Below are 19781 nucleotides of genomic sequence, written 5' to 3' on the forward strand. Positions count from 1 at the left end.
TCTATTCTGCATTTGACTAGTGCTATAGATAGGTAGGTATACATATAAACACAGTTTTCTAAACACGCTGTGGCTTCTTTAGGAACTTAAGGTTTCTCATTGTGGGTGCTGATAGTAGTTAATTAAAAAGGAAGGTCACTTTCTCAGAGGTCATTGCACTTGAAATATCTGCCAATATTTCCTTTCTAAGGTAAAATAGTATGTTGACATAAGTAGTTGCATTCTTTAAAAATAAATTTTGCAGGGGTTTTTCCTATCAGTCTGCATGAGTTTGCTCCTCCTTGAGAGCACAGCATAGCATGGTGTGCCTGCCAATTTAATATTTATATGTGTATTTTGTACATAGAATGATTGTTTGCCTACAGAAAACATAATGGATGCTGACACTCTGCCATTAAGCATGAGGTTTTTTTCTGCTTGTCTGAGAACACACCTCCGGCAGAGAATGTACAACATTCATCAGCTGCATTTGAGTCTTGCGGTATCTTCATTCCTGCTCTGTTTGTACAATTTGTAAAAGCAATAAGGGCTCAACTCTGACTTATTGCTTCAACATGAAAAGATTAGACTGTGGATTAATTTAAAATGTTTCTTTTAATTATCAGTATATCCTTCAAAGCAGTCTAATTCTTAAACTTGCAGATTTGCAAATTCTAGTGCTTGCTCTTTGCCTTTTAAAAGGAAATTTTTACTACCCCAAATATGAAATGTCAAGAGATCATGCATCATACCAGTATCCAATCTAGCTTAATTTAATATTTATAAAATCTTTATTACATTTCAAATCATTTCATTACAGCCACAGCGCCCTGTGTTTGCTCATGAAAACATACACAGTGGGGGGGAACCGTAAGTATACTTCTTGTCTACTAAACCATAGATTTAGTACTTAAAGAAAAGGTAGCAAGCATATCTTTAAAAGAAATCAATAATCTACCTAATAGAATTGCAGGATAGTGCAGACAGCCATATTCTGTGAGAAGATATCCAGGAAAACTCCCTAATGGAAAAACCACAAATGAGCTAAGAAGCTGTATCACCTAAAAAATGAGAATAAATACAAGAACTTATATTTCTCTAATGTTCTACACTTAAGATAGATATTAATTTTTTAAAACAGTTCCTAGTCATTTTTTACTTTTATCACCTTTAGATATCTCAAGCAGATTGAATTCAATTATTAAAACTAATAGATTCAGCCTGTCTACTTTCTTTGGTCCTGAATAATGTATGGGAAAATATTTAGAAGCAATTCTGGAAATGATTTGGCAAGATAACCTTTGCAGTTAGAATAATGAGAGAACAGAATGAGAATGAGTGAGGTAGACTACAAGAATGCAACATTAAACTGTACCAGAGCACTTTGTATGCACAAATTAAAGGGTGACATTTTTCAGAAGCATATGTATAATTTAGTATACCATTTTCAAAGGTAAAAGCAAAGCCTACTGTAATCTTTCTATAACATCACTGAGGTTTGGGACAAGTTGTAGATGAAGCATCCTAAATGTGTTTAGGACTTGGGCACTTAAATACACTTTTCAAAATCTAGGCTTAAATTGTTTTGAAAATTGGCACTTATGTGCTTTAGGACATTTTACCCAACATCAAGATTACAAGATTTTTTTTTTAGTCTAAACTTGTTACTTTATATGCAAATGAGGACTGGCTTTTGGAGGTACTAATGATTTTGACCTCACTAAAACTGTATCTGTTTTCCAAATTCTAATTAACAACAATGAACAGATTGAGGTTTATATTCCTACTTTTGCAAACACTAATCTCTCTGGCCGATTTTTTCCTATATGTCCTATAAGTGATGCTATTGTTCACATTTGTCCTAAATGAATGAAAGCCAAGCAGTAAAAACATTTGGTTTGAAATTTCTAGTATCATCTAGGATTTAATGTCTATTTTTAATAAAAATAATTTTGGAGGTGGAATTTCAGTAGAGTCATATTTCCCTTTCATTGTCTTTTTTTCTGATTACAAAGTTCTTATCCAGATAATTTCCATAGCTAGAAAAATGGCATATAATAGCAAAATTAGGCAATCATGAAATACAGGCTACAAAATATCCATTCATTATCTTAATTACGTATCACATAAAACAACAGTAAAAAGGAACAATTTTGTATTATTTGAGTTGATTTGAATCAATGACCCCTCTACCTTTGAAACCTACATGTAATCATTTCTGGAACATCAGCATGGTATTACCATACTGAAATAAGGAAATGAATGATGGACTATGCAGTGCCACTTAACTGCTGCACAGATCACAATGAACCCTGTAAAAGAAGGCAGATTTGACCAAACTAATGATCGTATTTCCTTTCACCTAAAATATTTTCATTTTATGCTCATGGCATTTGTTTATCATTATTATTTCAGTGTAACAAGCTTTATAAGATTTTGAGCTACAACTGACAATCTGAAAAGCTTAAAAACAAAAAATCTTGCTTGAGACAGTGCACACAGAAAAAGAGATGCAAAAACTTACTACTTGCATCCAAAATTTAGCTGGTTCAAGAAGATCTTTATTTCAACATTCTGTTGGTTTTAGCACTGATTTAGGTACAGAAACGAAGTCATTCATTCCCAAGTAGCAAAATAATTAATTCCCCAGTTTCCAATGCCTTATTTGGATACATCTTCCATTGAATTCACTAGGAATTTTGCTTAGGTTATGCAGAACTAGTTTATTCAAATATATATATATATATATATATTTTTTTTAATGAAAAATACTGTTTTGATCACAATCCATGTTTCTCTAAACTATGCTAATTTCAATGAAATCTCACTGGGGGGGAAGCATTTCAATTACATGAGCATTCTATTTCAAAATTTTCAGAATTCAAAGGTCTGATTGTTTCTAAATCATTTTTAAAATATAAAAATGAACTTTTTTTTTTTTAAAAGCTTTTAAAGGTCAAGCTCACAACACAGTATTTTGAGCAACCTGAAGCGACTCTTTGCAGGAAATCTCAGCTCTATCTCTGAGTATTTAAAATTTCTTCCAACCTACAAGATAGATGAGGCATGAGGAAGACCCTGATCCAACACACAAATTGTTCTGTAGGCTCCAAAATTTTTCTACAGCACTTATAAATCAGCAAATTATGTGGGCAATCATGACTCTTTCTGTCCATCTGTACATAGGCAAAGCATATAAGGTGCAGAACCCACATTATGCTGACCAGCACAGCTGAACTCATCCAGCAAAGACCTGTAATCATACGCTACTGGTGTGGGTCCTTCCTTGTAATGAGAGGGGACTAAAGAAGGAATGGATTCTATTTCTGCGATATCACTGAACTGGTGTAGTTACATGCAAGCTTTTGTGGAGAGAGTTGTACAGGCACAATTGAGTCTTAATTGCAATTGTACATGATTTTTTTCACTTCCAGTAAGCTAGACTCAAACACTGACAGCCAATGAAAGAAAATGAGTTTGACAGTCTCATTCCTTTTCCCATTTATTCATTTCACATGCTACACTTTGCCAGTAGAATGAGGTAGCACAAGACGTGGAAGTTAATAAGGTTCCCACCCACTTTCCCTGTTTCAAACCTTGACATTCCTGATCACTGAATTCACTCGCAAGTACTTTAAAAAGTTGCAGTAGGAAACTAGTTACTATGGCTAGAACCTCTCCCTCAGAGCTGGAATAGATTTGCAGACCCTGTACTATTTACTGTGTCCCTGTAAGGCACTACAGGTGGCTAGTCACTTTCCATTTACCATATTTTTCTCAAATACAACCAGAGCTAGCATTACAGAAAATGGCACCCTGGGCAAACTTATATTTTGGCACCAACATCCCAGTATTTCCGCCCCCCTCCCCCAAGTCAGTAGCACTGCTGCAGGCAGAGGCAGATGGGCAGGGGTACAGTCTGGCAGGGAGACAGAACCACCCATACTGTCTGGCCTGGCTTCTTCTAAACAGCAGCTGGAGATGGGACGGCAGGCTGGGCGATGCAGGTGGCTCCTCCTCCTCACCAAGCAGTGCCCCAAAATGCTACCCACCAGCATCTGTCTGCAGCAGCACCATTGACTAGTTGGGGAGATGAGCAGGGGTGTGTGCGTAAGCATGTTTGTGTGTGCGCACATATCACCTCCCAACCACAGTACCTTGGATGGTCACCTACATTGCCCACCCCTAAGACTAATTCTGCATATAACACACAACTTTTCCCCAAAAATCAACCCCCCAAAATTACAGTACATGTTTTAAGCAAGGAAATCATTTTCTTCACAGGAAAAGGAGCACTCCTGGAGACACTGTACATGTCACGCAGCAGCCAAGGTGGCTGCTACTTGTTTCTGCTCAGCAAACAGAAGGGACGGGGCCTTGTGTTAATCCTCTCAGCTATAGCTATTGGCTGGGGTCTATGGTGTGTCCCAAAGTGGCAAGTGAGGGGCTAGTAGTATCCTGATGGGGCTTGTAATGTGGAAACAATACATTATATACAGGAACTTATATAAAGAACCTTTTCCCTTTTTCTTATCATTGCCCTCTGCCCTTTCTTCCGCCACCCTAAAAACTAGCTTCTTCCCTAAATACTCTCTCTTTACATTTCCTCTTCTCCGTAAAGAAACACTCTAAAACCTTGCTGTTCCATTAGAACAGCAGTTACTTGGAGGCCGTCAGCCCATGTACATATCCATCCACCAAGATGACATTTGCTGCAAAGTCTGTCAGTTTGCCAAAAAAAATGCTAAATGGGAAAGATTTGCATTAATGATTTAATAGCCTAATTCCAGTTTTAAAAATGACATAGATACTTACTTGAGAGTCAGTCAGCCCCAATGGTTTCCAGTGTAAGTTAGACTCCTAAACTGCATTGGAAATTTAACCCTTAAATACTTACATACAAAATGTAGGTGCCACCAAGATCTTCAACACCTCCACTTGGCTACCACCTAAGGCAATATGCACCTTAAATTTCCAACCAGTGCACTAACAATAACACAGTAGAGACAACAATCTCTCTCTCTGCCCCAAGACATTTTTTTTAATTTTATGTAAGCGTGGAACAGTTTTTAAAAAAAAGTGGTTGGCTGAGCCCCACTCCAACATACCCTATAGCTTTGTGGCTGTGGCACACACTGGGAAGATGTAGGGTCTTGTCTCCTTGGGCAGAATAAGGCATGGAACTTAGTTCTTCCATATCCCAAGTGAGTAGTTTAACCACTGAGTAGTTTGTAAAAAAGGATGTTCCACTGCTTTTCCTCTCACACTTTTGCGGGAAAGGACTGACCTGGCTTAGACACATAATAGGCTCCACTTTCTAACCTGGGTTAGGTGTTTATTACCTTTGGTAGCCCTGGCTTAATCTGCATCCTTTCCCTTGGCATTTCCTACTTGACTAACATAGGCATTAGGCAGCTACCTGCTCAATTTACTGCCAGTTGTGAATTCCCTTGTCTAGCTGCCTAACTCTATCCATGTATTGTGTAAAGAGCTAAAGAACCTAACTTGGGGCTGTGAATTGTACTAGGTTTCAATCCACCTAAAAGTGAAGTTGAGCTTAGCCATGCCTAAGGCCCTTTTATGAATCTAGTCCTTATTTAACATCACATGAGTCATCTCTTACCTAAACTATTTCAGTATAAACCTAGTCCTTAGGTGGGCAAAAGAGTCATTATTTTCAATTACATTATCAATATTGTTACTTAAGCATTTAACTAAATGTTTACTAAGCTCCTTTAATTTAGTACAGATGCAAAAAACGTATTTTTAAAAACACATGCCTTTGTCCTGTTTAAGGTTTCAGGCTCTGTATAACTATACTCCTAGGAACGAAGATGAATTGGAGCTCAGAGAGGGAGATATCATTGATGTGATGGAAAAGTGTGATGATGGATGGTTTGTGGGTATGTTTTAATTTGGTTGCTTTTTTTGGAGGGGGGGTGCATATTTCAAAAACATTTACTGCCATTTGCTTACATTTAGATAACTGCATAGTTTCTGGAGGCCTACAACAAAGTCCATTACAATTTAAAAGTAGTTCTCCATTGACTTCCTGAGCATTGGAGGTACACATGTGGCTACAAAGACATTTCACTGTAAAGTTAAAGTTATTATCCATTACTTCCAGATTACTAAGAAAGGAGTTGTCCTTATGCTACCATGATGCAAAACTAATTCTATCATAGTATCTGCTAATATAACCTTTATCCAGATAGCTTTAAATTTGCTCATATAAGTACCCCATGGACTTCAAAAGAACTACTCAGATGAATGATTATTATTCTGCGTGAGCAAGTGTAATAGATATGAACCTAAAAAAAGGTGGCATGATCATCCCAATGTATCTTATTTTCCTTAGTTATATAATAAACAATTCTCTTGCTAGTCCTAAATTATACAGAAACTGAACATCAGCATTTTGGCCAGATTATTTCATTACAATTCAAAATGTTAAAATAAATACATTTGTGTTGTTGCCAGGTATCAGGCTGATATTTTAGCATGTTAGGATTAGCACAAATTATAACCTGGATATACACTATTTAAAACTATATAAATGTATGATTTTCCCATAATAAATCTCAATAACAAGGTATGATTTGTAAATGTAGTACATCATGGTATGCCAAATACTGAGCTGGTTCACTGCAAACAAAATATCTATTTCATGCAAAACATATACCGTTCATGAAGTCTCATAAATTGAAAATAAAACAAAATCCCTCTGCCCTTACCCTTTGCATAGCAATTTCTTACTGTTATTGCCATCTTTCATTTATTACTTCTACTTTCAGGAACCTCAAGAAGAACCAAATTCTTTGGTACTTTCCCTGGAAATTATGTCAAGAGGCTGTGAATTTTTTTTCTACTTATTTATGCTGCATCTCTGCAACACATCTGCATAAAGCTGCTAGAAAACATGCTACACAGGCCTTCTGTTTTCTCGCTTTGCAGCCTCAAATTGAGGTCATCTAGGTCACCATCATCATCCTCCATGCTCATCTGCCAAACTGCTCCAGCAGTATTACAGCAACGACTACAGTGTGAATAACTAAGCTTTTATGAAACAAAAGGAATCGTTCCAACATTTGAGTACTTTCTCCTGCTTTAAACTTTTTTTTCCCCATTTGAAATATGAGAATAGGAACCCTTGATGGAAGGTACACAGGTGAATTTCCATGGAAAAACATGTCTTGTCTGGTTCTTAGCATTTGTGATACTATCACACAATGCTGCAGAAAAGAAAAATTTAATTCTCAGCTTCCACCTGCTACAGAGAGAGAGTTGCTACTTACTATTTAAAGAAAAAAAATTGTTTGAGTTTCCACATTCTTTTTGGCTTGGGCAGCCAATATGTTGCTTTCACTTTGCCGTATCACAAGTTTGCCTGTTGTACTGGTTTACGATATATAATAATTATAATATAGATTGTTTGCTTGCACTTATATGTTGTAACATATGCACAGTGACTATAAAATCTCAAGCAGTAGTTAAAAATGGGAGAACTGCAAGTGTGTTGGATGGGTGCAATTTTACTGGTTAAAATTTAATTTTTTCCAAATAAGCTATAGTGTTTTTCTGTTAAAAATAAAGTACAAGAGGCATGAAATCTTGAGTTTGTGGATAACAATGAGACGTAAAGACTGATAACAACAAATTATTAGTGTCTGACATTACATGACTATATCAAAATACGTTGCAATATTCAGCAACATGACATGACATTTGAGGGATTGGTGTTTTATTTATCAGATGAATTTTAAAGAAACAAAAAACAAGCAGTATTAGTGCAAGGTTTTTATTCTAACATAGCCACCTGAGAAAAATATTCACATAAAATATCTACCAGTATCATGTATTGATTTTCTTTCGTGTCATATATGTGTATACTTTAACAAAACCCGAGTTGCACCTTTTTATTTAGGAACATAGTACTGCAATAAATAAATAAATAATAAAAAATAAAAAAATCACAGGTATTAAAACCGATACATTTTAGTTTTTTTTCCTGCATAAAACAAGTATTTGAACACATTCATTTCTTTATGCAAAGGTAAGCATAAGTAGAGTATGAAATTAAAGACACAGGATGATAATGACTATGGCTTTATACAAAACAATTCAGATTTGGTTTCTTCAGCACCTTATAGATGGCAAAAGCTTTTATCGCATTTCTCTTGTGGTAAAGGACTGATTTTATCACAATGTATGTAGTCTTTGTAGCATTTTGTACATATGTTTGCTTTTTTGTACAGAGCCATTTTGTTGTTGATTTTAAAAAAAAATCAAGTTCCTCATTTGATCGTTGCCCTCTTAATATATGGAATATCTCCAATGCATTTTTCTTTACTTGCCCCACTTACCATAAGCACATCTGGATAGTGCAATTCTGTAAAATAGCATTTTATGCAAAATTTTATTAATTAAAATTATGGGTTTACCAGCCAAATTTAAATGTACATACATCTTTATTACTGAGAAATGTCATCAAGACAAAGGTAAAGAAACATCTTTGTGCAGCATACCTTTATTACTGCAGATTTCATGGCAAAAGCTTTATATTTCAAAGGCTTCCAATTTTAATCTAGATCTGCATGCAGCTTTGCTGTGAGATTAATACCTAACTTTGATGCCATTTATGATTGAAAACAAATAGCTGTTGCCTGTGATATTTAAAAAGTACTGTTTCTACTCTGTATCTGATTTTAAAAAAAAATACAAAGTTTTTCATGCCTGGCTTTCAGGTAATTGACTTTGAATTCTTAAAAGCAAAGGGTCTCTGTGTTTTTTCCTTGAATAGACTTCTAATAAATTTTGCTTGGAGTACACAGTAGTATTTCTTCCTGTTATTTACAACCCTTTATACAGTACAGCTCCACATATTTTATCCTTTGTTTGCTGGATTTTAAACAGAGAAACACTAATCATACCAGCTGTATTTGGGAATATATTCATACAGAGCAGAGGGTCAGCATACAGGCCTGGGAGAAGTGGCAGCAGTGTCTGGCCCTGGTGTAGACACAGGCAAATTCCCCCACTGTTGACATGCCATCAAAGCCACACACCCCACACCAGAGTAGAACCAGGTTATTCCAGCCCATGGCTTATAAAAGGAGAGAGATACTATTTACTCTCAAATATGAACAGGAAATAGGTTCAGAACAGTACATGTCAGCATTATTTTATCCAGATGAGAAATCCATGGTATTAGGTACAGCTCTCAGTTCACTCTGGTTCTTGCCAAGTACTACACATAGGATCACAGGAAAGTAAGGCTTGAATGGTCCTCAGAGATCAGTTTGTTTAAAATTAACATTGTTGTCAGCTTCCACTGTCTTTTATTCACAATAATATTTTCAGGAACTACATTTCTGCACTCAGTACTAATCGTTTGCGACGGTCTCTTCATTATTCTTTTACAGCTCGTTGCAGAAGAGGAATCCAAACAGAAGTGAGCAGGCTTTTTAACATTGGCTACAGTCTCCATCTTCATTACTCTTCCCACAAATTTAATTAAACCAATACTAAGTTAATCCTGTAAAAAGGATTTAAAACCTGACAGTAACTGTTTTATTTAAAGAAAGACAAAAAGTAATATTAATAAAATTATGCATCTCCACCTCCAACAGAGAATTACTCAACCTATATGTAATCAAATCATAGTAACTTCTTCTAGTAAACTTAACTGAAGAGCTATGAATTTTTCCTACCTACTTACAAATGACTTTGCCAAATTTTGCTCCTGCTGTCCCCAAATATTTACATCAAACTATCTCTGTTTCTAAGAGGCCCCCATCCCACCCCCACACTGCTTTTTTCAGATATCTAGCTAGGCTTTATTATGAAAAACTAACTTCTAAGGCCTAGTCTGCACTTACAAACATTTATGACACAGCTGTGTGTGTTAAGCGTGTGAAAAAAATATTCACACCGCCCTCCACCAAGCATAGCTACTCTGACAAAAGCCTGAAGCCCATCTTCCTCTACAGCTTATTATTCGAGGGGCTGATACTAGCTATGCCAGCAAATCCTTTTTAATGTAGACAAAGCTTTTGCTATTCCTAATCTCTAGGGCTAAATGCAGACATTTGGGGCGCTTAAATAGGGTTTAAAATGGCCACCCAATTTACACTTGACTCGTCCCGGTGCTGATGTTATATTTACAAACCTGATTTCAGTGACTGGCAATCAGTCTAAGACTGTAACTGTACAGAAGTTCCATGCACACAAGTGGATCTAAAACTTGCAAAACCCATTCTAGGATTAACCTGGATCTATGTAGTATCAGACTCATTCAATTTAGGTCAAACTGATGCCTGGAACTTCTGTCCACTCCCCCTGTGTAACCCGGGGGCTGAGAAAACCCATTCACTGGCCCCAGCCCCGGGGCTGCTCTTTTCACTCCCTCCCCCCCACCCCCCGCTCTGGTCTATTTTTTTGCTCCCCCCCCCCACCAGCCAGGCCTCTCAATCCCCATCCCACAAACCACTTGGGGTGTAGCCACTTCTATCAGCATTCACTGAGCCAAGGAACTAAGTCCCGGTGGAAGAAGGGGTAGCAGGAGTGGGGGTGTAGGTTCATGAGAGGGGAACCCCACCCACAGGTAATGCCTGCCCCCCTAATCCACCCTCAGGTTGTGCCTGCCCCCTCATCCCCCAGCAGACTCCCCAACCCCCTCCAGCCTGCTGGACCCCCAACCTCCCAGCTAGCCTCCCCATCCCCCATCCTGACTTACCTGATATTGGGCAGCCATTTTGAATCAATTCAACCTCCCTCTAACATCCCCAAATATCTGTAATAAGTCTAGGAAACAGCTAGACCTCAGGAGGACTCAAACTCCTAAAGACATGTGTACCCCACCTGTGGACTATGCTAGGAAGCACTGCAGTGAAGCATGGATTCTCACTAGCTGCCCCCCCAAACTGAGGTAATGCAGCTGCCCAGGAGTGGTGCTAGGTGCATGGCAATAAGTCATTTGGGGTTTGGCGCCTGCTGCATGGGGGTCTTATGCCTCATTGCAGTTTTCTTTAGCATGCTCCAAAGGCAGTATAGATGTAGCATGTGCCATTGAAGCCTCTTGGAGGATCCTAACCCAAATCACAGGCAGCACATTAGTCGCATGGTTGTCGGTGTCCTCATGGGTCTCTACTGTAAGTGCAACCACATAAGCATTCTAGATGAGAAATATGAGAGTCAGCTTGTGAATGCTGAAGAAGAACTTTGCTCTTTTAATCTTTTATCACATTAATGATAAAAGCAGAGCTAGGTTACAAAACAGAAAAGCTCTCTCCCGACATCACATCATCCAACAAACATAAGATGTGTGCTATTTGCCTACAAGCAAATCTAATTGCTGTGATTACTCACTCACAGCCCTATAACAAACATAAGACTGGAGACCCAAATTAGGCAGCAGGATACCCTGTTGTCCTCAGTGCCCCTTCTATGATTCTATACGGTTACAAACATCAGAGTAATCCCATTGCAACGTATTTTAATGACACTTCTAGTTTCTTTTCATCTCTCCCTTAAATTCTGCAGCATATTGATAATTAGCACAGAAAATGCACTGGTGACATTTATCTAAGGAAAGCTACAGGGTTTGGCTACATTTTGGGCATTCCTGGTGTGGGTGGGCTTAGGCTCACAGTGAGCCCACAAGGCTAGGGGCAGAAGTGAGGTCAAAATTCTAAAAGGAGGGCTCTGGAGCTGGGGGTCACTGAACAGAGAGTATCCAACAGCGACCGCTGCTTCCCAAAAGGCCTCCAAAAAGCTGGTGGACAATGCCCAGAGGAACTCTACTCAGAGATATATGAGGAAAAAAGGAAGTGAAAATAGGTTCCATGATCACAAAACACTCCATCATTGAGCTTCCTTCTTTTGGTGCCTTAGATGGCCAAGCATGGTTAGGGACCTGGAGGAGACTGATGTGAGGGATGGATACGAGAGAAAGCGCAGCCAGAAACACGGTGTAACATTCCAGAAGAGCAGTTTAATGCGCTCTAGATAGATCTATTAGATCTCCCCCACACCACCTACAACAAAAGGAGATCTACAGGGTGTGTCTACATGTTGCCACTATTTTCTTTTGAGAGAAAACTTTAACATTTGAAGGACATATGTTTCCCAATATCCCTCAACACTAGTTGGGCTTCAGTATCTGTTACTACAGCCAACAATATATATGCGTGTTAGATCTACATTTCTGTTGAAACAATTAGAAAGGACACAGTTAACCATATTGTTATTTAAATTGTCACCTTTAGTGTTCAAAGATGATGAACTGCTCATAGAAACAAGTCACACACCTCTACTATAGTTCTAGGGTCTCTGCAGGTAGTTGCAATAACCATTTCATCAGTTTTATATTCAGAACATTTCTGGTGAAAGGATTAAAGTAGGCAGATAGAGGACAATGGGTAGTAGTGATGCCTTGCTCAAGGATGATTTAGTTGACAACTGGGACAAAAAGAAGGGGCCTGATGATAGAGTGGAATGAGGCAGCTACAGTCTGACTCCAGTAGCCTGAGGACTGCCTCTCAAATTTGTATTACCTACGATCAAGTCATAGCAGGTGAGAGAAGACAGGGCAGTACTCAGGGAGAGGAGGGGGTGACCAGAGTGCAGAATGAACACAAAGGCTGCTTTTGCAGTGGATTCCATTGCAGAAGATAGTTAAGAGTTAATTCCTGTTTGCAATACAGTAAGTGTAATTCTTTTCTGAGTTTGTCCACATTTATTAAAAGAACTTAGGTAAAGTTTCTTGGAAAGATAATCTAAGGCAGAGATTTTCAGACTTTGATTGCATATTACTTTATCTACAAAAATATTGCTGCTCATGCCCCCTACACTTGCTAATCTCTGCATGCTCATTCTTAGGAAGAGTGTTGTCAATGCCATTACTCACAACATGTGAACCAATCAGAAGCTCCACCACTCCTATTAAAATTTAGATGTACCCTTTGAAAAAGTACTGCATTCCCCAGTTTGAAAACCACTGGTTTAAAGGATATAGAGTGCAGGACACCCAGCAATATTTGCAAGAGACTGAAAGGCAAAGCAGAAAATTATCCCAGCATGGAAGACAGAAAGGAATTATAGCCCTGTGTGCATCTTGTACAGGAGCTTTTAGGACTTGGAAAAATCTGAAAGAAAACTACATAAAAACGGAAGTAAGGCATATAAAACAGCACAGGGATAAAAAGACTAGATCAAATCATTCTCGGGGCTGCTTAATTGGGACACAGGTACCGAAATTCAGCCTTAAAAATCACAAAATGTGTTCTAATCTGATCCTGCTTCTCCAGCCACAAAATGTTTAAGTGCCCAGACTCAGGCATTTCCATTTTGGCCTCAAACAATTCCATAAATATCCTGGCTTAGGTTTGTGCACCAGAATCCAGGCAGTTGGGCCTATTTCTGCTTTTTAATCTTCCACTCTTGCCTGCCAAGCGAGCCAGCTTCAACAGGAAACACACCGTTCTCCAGCAGGAGAGCACTTCCACTCAAACTATTTTATAGCCTCGTGGTCAGGCCACCTTTGTTGGAAGTGGGAAATAGGGATTTGAGAAAAGCCATGAGCCAGGCTTCTCACTATCTGCTCTAACAAGTAGACTGCTATGCAAAAAGTGAGCACCACCACCTGTCACATTTGAGAGTGGAAATTAGTCAGTATTGACCTTGTACTAAATTCAATATATTTGGGGTGAGTTAGGCAACCTGATCAGCTAAGTACCTCCCCTCTGGATCATAAGAATACAAAGTAAGCAGTCCTGTAATCAGTTGCCAAAGTTCTGGAGAGGAAGCAGAAGTTTAAACAGAGTCATTTGCCTGGCATTTCTTTTTGACAAAGCGGAGTCAGCAATTAGAAACCAGTTGGCCTAGGTAATATTTCAAAAGATACTAGAACAAATGTGTAAGCACTTAGAGAATGAGACTATGAAAAATAGCCACCATAGATTTATCAGGAACAAATTGCGTCAGATCAGTCTAATTTCTTTTTTGCCAGAATAACCGTCAACTGGTAAACAGGAAAAGCAATGTATGTGGACCGTATCTTGATTTTGGTCATGGTTTGATGCAGCAGCACCGTTTCAAACTAAAAAAATAAAAAATCTGTAAGAAATCACAAAGTAGTGGATGCAAAACTGATTAAAACAACTGGACTTACAGTAGCTTTCAAGGCCCAGTCGCATTCAGTATTTTGATTAGTGAGCTGGATGATATGCTTATAACATTTTCAGATTATATGAAGTGGGGGGGATTGCAGATGTTCTGAAGGATGGCATCAGAATTCAAAATTATATGAATAAAAAATAGAGAAAAAAAGGATGAACTTCAACAAAAGACAAAGGTCAAGTACTACTGTATTTATTCAAATATATGATGACCCACTAGTAATTAGATGCTATATATGGAAAAATTATAAATGTTTATAATTTTTCAGGTACAGAGTGTAATTATTGGAGGTTTGCCTTGCATTTGTCCCTTTGCTACTGGTACATCAGGGAAAGTAAATCTGGGGGTGCTTATAGATTGATTGTTTTACTAATTTATTCTAGTATCTTTTGAGATATTAGCTAGGCTAACAGTTCCCTGTGGAGGGAACACCTGCCCATTTTTGAGGGCCACACAAAAAAAAAAAAAGTTCCCTGTCAGTATGTTTGCCCCATATAAGCCATATTTTTATAGGCATACTCAATATTGGCTACATTTAACCAGCTTTATAGTTGGTTTCCAGTACTGAGCACAAGCTACTTTTGGTAGCAGTTTAACAATAGATAATGCATTTGCATACCAGGAAACCTTACTAAATACAAGACAAAGGACTTCTCCCCCCATGTTGATTGGAGGAAAAAAACCCGTGCCTTTTGAGTAAATACAGTACTAAGGAAGGAGAAATCAAGTGCACAAAAAAAAATTTTTTTAAATGAGGAGTTTCTTGCTAGGCAGCAGTAACCATAGAAAAGGATCTTGGGGTTATAGTAAACAACAAGCTGAATTTGAGTCTCTAATGCAATGCAAAAAGGGTCATATCTCATTCTGGGACATATTAACAGAAATATAAACAAAACACTATCCTTGGCACTGGTGAGACTTCACTCAAGAACTGTATCCAGTTTATAGCACTAAGAAAGATGTAGAAAAACTGGAGAGAGCTGAGAAGAAAAACAACAAACATGAGAATAAAAGTTTTGAAAATATAATTTATGAAGAAAGGATGAAGATACTGGGTATATTTTGTTTAGAAAAGAGAAGACTTAAGGGCTGCTATAGCAAGTCTTCCAATATGTAAAAAGGGCATTATAAAAAGGATGGTGATCAATGGTTCTCCATGTCCATGAGGATAGAATATGAAAATACTGGCCAAGCTTGCAGCACAAGCGATTTGTATTAAATACAAAGAAAAAATTGCTAATTATATGAACAATCAACAGGAACAGGCATTCAAAGTGATTTGTGGAAACTCCTCAACTGAAGACTTTTAAAAATATATTAGCTAAACATGTCAGGGATAGTCTATTATTTGATGCTTCTTCAGGGCAAAGAGATTGACTAGGTCATGGCTGGGCAACCTGTGGAACAGAAGCGATATAGGTGGCACAGAGCAGATTGGGGAGATGACAAGCTGCATAGAGGCTGATTGGGCAGGAAGCAGAGAGCAGAATAAACCAGTAGGGCAGAAGTGCTAGACTTCAGAAAGGCTAACTTCAGTGTGCTCAGGAGATTAGTTACTGAGGCACTGAAGAACAGGAGCATTGGTGAGATGGGAGTCTAGGAAGGGAGCAATCCTTTGGACACAGAAGGAGACAATCCCATTGCACAGGAAAGTTGGCAAAGGGGCCAAGAAATCCTCTTGGCTGAACAGGGAAATCCAGGAAAGCCTAAGGGCAAAAAAAGCATATAGTCTATAGAAGCAGGGGGTAGCTACCAAGACAGCGTATACCTACTTGGCCCACACTTGCAGGGAGGCAGTCAGAAAGGCCAAAGCAGAAATAGAATTTAGGCTGGCAACAAAAATTAAAGACAGCAAAAAGTCCTTCTTCAAGTATATAAGGAGTAAAAAGAAGGTGCAGGGTAGCATAGGACCCCTACAGGACAAACTGGGACAATTAGTGACAGATAGGAGGAGCAAGGCTGAGCTCTTCCATGAGCGTTTTGCATCTGTATTCCTGAGCGCTGATCAAGACAAATCTCCTAATTGGATCATAGATAAGCACAAAAGGGATACCAGCCCACCAACTATTAGTGCCAATTTGGTGAAGAGGCACTTGGAAGGATTGAATGAATTAAAGTCAGTAGGCCCAGATGATCTTCATCCAAGGATGCTGAAGAAATTGGCCAGTGTCATAGCAGAGTGACTGGCATGGTTGTCTGAGCACTCATGGTGCTCAGGTCAGGTCCCAGAGGACTGGAAAAGGGCCAATGTGGTCCCTATTTTCAAGAAGGTGAGGAAGGAGGATCCAGGTTACTTTATACCAGTTAGTCTCACCTCAATCCTTGGGAAAACCTTTGAATAAATTAAGGATCACATTTGTAGGAGTTCAACGGGAAAAATAATGCTGAAGGGCAACCAGCATGGATTCATAGCAGGTAGATCTTGCCTGACTAAACGGGTTTCTTTTTATGACCAGGTCACAAAATGCTTAGATGCAGGAGTCGAGGTAGATGTCATTTACCTGAATTTTAAGAAGGACTTCGATACAGTATCTCATCCTATTTGCATAAATAAACTGAGCATATGTGATGTAGATGTTTACATGGTCAGGTGGGTAGCAAATGGACTTGGGGTCACACCCGGAGAGTAGTGATGGATGGGTTGGTATTGACCTGGAAAGATTTGGGCAGGGGAGTCCCACAAGGCTCGGTCCTTAGACCTGTGCTGTTCAATGTCTTCAGCGACTTGGATGAGGGTGTGGAGAGAACTCTGTCCAAATTCACAGATGATACCAAATTATGGGGTAAAGTTAACACACTAGAGGATAGGGAATGAATCCAGGCAGATCTGGACAGGTTGGAAAAGTGGGAAAAACAGAATAGGATGCAGGTCAACGAAGACAAGTGCAAAGTGCTGCACCTAGGAAGAAGGAATCACCACTTACAGGCTGGGGGAAGACCTTCTCAGCAGCACAGCAGCAGAAAGGGATCTGAGTCAGAGTCATAGTTGACACCAAGATGAACGAGTTGTCAATGTGATGAAGTGATCAGTAAAGCTAAACTGCATGTTATCATGCATTAGCAGGTGCAAGACAAACAGGGCTAGGAAGGTGATACTTCCACTCTATGCAGCATTGGTCAAGCCGCAGTTGGAGTACTACATCCAGTTTGGGTGCTATACTTCAAGAGGGATGTGGACAACCTCAAAAGGGTTCAGGAGGACGGCTACTCAGATGGTTAGGGGCCTGCAGGCAAAGCCCTACAAGGAGAGATTGAGAGACCTGGATCTCTTCAGCCTCCGAGAAGACTGAGAGGTGACCTTGTAGCCACCTACAAATTAATTGGGGGGGGGAGGGAGGGGCAGGAGGGCAGCAAGGAATAGGAGATGTTCCATTTACCAGGACACCCCTTGGAGTAACTAGGAACAATGGCCACAAACTGACAGAGAGCAGATTTAAGACATCAGGAAGAACTTCTTTATGATAAGGGTTGCCAGAATCTGGAATGGGATTCCAAGGGAGGTGGTGCTCTCCCCTACCTTGGGGGTCTTTAAGAGGAAGCTAGACATGCACCTGGCTGGGGTCATCTAACCCCAACACTCTTTCCTGCCCAAGGCAGGAAGTTGGACTCTATGATCTACTGAGGTCCCTTCCAACCCAAACATCTAAGAATGGGCAGGGGATAGTGATTGGAATGACACTCACGGAGAGCACAGGGTTAATTTCTGGCATGCCTGCCAAAAGCTTGGTACCCACTTGACTTAGGTGATCTCTGACGTTCTATGAAAAAATGTTGCTATCCACAGAGCAGGTACAGTTAATGTCATACGTCTGACCAACATGCCTCTACCCTAAGATAGAGTAATCAGTTTTAGAGGTGAAAATGTCTCAAATTTGCTCATATTGCCAACACAGTTCAGCAGATAGTTCACAACTCTTCCAAAACTTCTTCAAAAAAAAAAATTCATTTTTGAAATAAGCTTCTTAACTGCCTCTCTGCTGAAGATCTTTTTCAGCCCACAAGGCCCTATATAGGAGAGCAGAGGAGTTGGGGGGAGGAAATCCCCACTTGATCCCTTCCCCTCAGCATCTGGGAGGCAAGATGCCTCAATAGTGACGGGATGAGCCACAGTGGCAGCTGGAGCAGGGCGAGAGTAAGTCCCAACACAGCACTTCCAGGAATCCCCAAGGTAGGTCTGGAGCCACAGAGTTTCCCCAGGCTAAGGTGTGAGCAGGCCCAGAAGTGAAGATATGGGCAGCAGGGACACTCGGGTCAGTGCAGCAGCCAGCATAGATGCAGTCCCACCCCTTAAAGGGTCCCCCGGGAAAACAGAGTTCCCTAGAGGGAAAAGCCCTATTTGGGAACGCTGAAGCTGGGCCAGGAACCCTAAACAGTTTGTGCCCTCTGAGGAAGAAACACCGGATCCCACCTCAGCCCAGGTGCTTCACCTTAATATAGGACAGATGAGCCTCAGCTGCAGACCAGAAGCTGATGCCAGTAGGTGGGGAATATGCGGAGGAGAATGTAAAAGGACACAGGGAGTGATGAAGGAAAAAATTCTACACTGGAGAGCAGCGGTGGCAGGGGGTGAGGGGCACACCTGCCTATATTTCTTTATTTTTATGATTGCAGGGAATTCCAGGAAGTCAAACAGGAAAGAAACTGTGTTTATCTCCTGTCTGTTAATCCTTAACAGCAGGCACCCTTAAAAATCAGCCCAAAGAACTGTGGTGGGGCTGTAGGGATTGGAGGAGCCCCTGTTACAGACCTATGAGACCTCACTCCAGGCCACAGTTGATTATTTTGGACTAATAGGAAGACAGGCCTGATAGCAGAGCTGGTTTTCTTCTCTGGGATAGACTTCTACATTAACAGCATTCAGTCGTGGCAGACGAGCATCCTGAGAAGGTAGTGTACACTAACAGGGTATGTGGCATTGGTCGAGCTGTGAAAACAAGCGGCCCAACTACACCGTATTTAGATTACCCCTTTTGCCAAAGCATTAAATAACACTCTACATTGTTTTGAGGGTGAATTTCAACCTCTCCACAAGGGTTCTACACAAAGAAATGAAGCAGGATGAAAGCTGGTCCATGAATGAATTTCACAATTTCACTATTAATGATGCTCAGTAGTTTGAATATTGATGATTCTTTTTTAAAAAAAAACTAAACAAAACAAAACAACATGTCACCCAATTTTATCAAGTACCTAATAGGTCTCAACATATGCAAAATTAGTCAGTTTGCTGTGAATCATCTATAGGAAAAGCAAAGGCTGTATAGAAAAATAAAACCTGGGCTGAAATTTTAAGGAATGGTATATTTTAAAATAAACCTTAGGCCCTGCACATGAGCATATGCTCAGTAGTTTATTACACTGTTGCTAAAAATTGAAGCAAGGTATGCTGTCATGCCATTTTGTACTTGGTAATTATTAGCTACTAATGCAATAGGAGCTAATTGCCAATTGCTATATGGAATAGGAACACAAGGTGCTGGTTGTGCATTTGAAAAAGCAATGAACTACCTAATGTGAAATAGTTGAGAACTATCTGCTGAACTATGAGGTATAGTCTAGCAAGACCTTAAATCATTGCTAAATATATTCCCTTACAGCAGTTAGTTACATAGGGTAAAACCTCG

General features: G+C 39.5%; 1 protein-coding gene and 1 long non-coding RNA gene across 11 annotated transcripts in view; one reads left to right on the forward strand and one right to left on the reverse strand.

Annotated features, from left to right (window-relative positions):
• SORBS2 (sorbin and SH3 domain containing 2) overlaps positions 1-8807 on the forward strand; it is a 278948-nt gene extending 270141 nt beyond the window's left edge. For 8 of the 10 annotated variants that reach the window (XM_059721824.1, XM_059721821.1, XM_059721820.1 and 5 more), the window contains 3 exons: positions 800-849; positions 5776-5882; positions 6774-8807. In XM_059721824.1, the coding sequence (XP_059577807.1) occupies positions 800-849; positions 5776-5882; positions 6774-6835 (219 nt within the window). In that variant the 3' untranslated portion in view covers positions 6836-8807. The remainder of the gene's footprint in view (positions 1-799; positions 850-5775; positions 5883-6773) is intronic. The other 2 variants (XM_059721822.1, XM_059721819.1) reach the window with 1 other exon arrangement.
• Positions 1-19781, reverse strand: part of LOC132248558 (uncharacterized) — a 132245-nt gene that overhangs the window by 36982 nt on the left and 75482 nt on the right. The window lies entirely within an intron of this gene.

The sequence above is a fragment of the Alligator mississippiensis genome, chromosome 2, assembly GCF_030867095.1.
Source record: "Alligator mississippiensis isolate rAllMis1 chromosome 2, rAllMis1, whole genome shotgun sequence".
Taxonomy (NCBI): domain Eukaryota; kingdom Metazoa; phylum Chordata; order Crocodylia; family Alligatoridae; genus Alligator; species Alligator mississippiensis.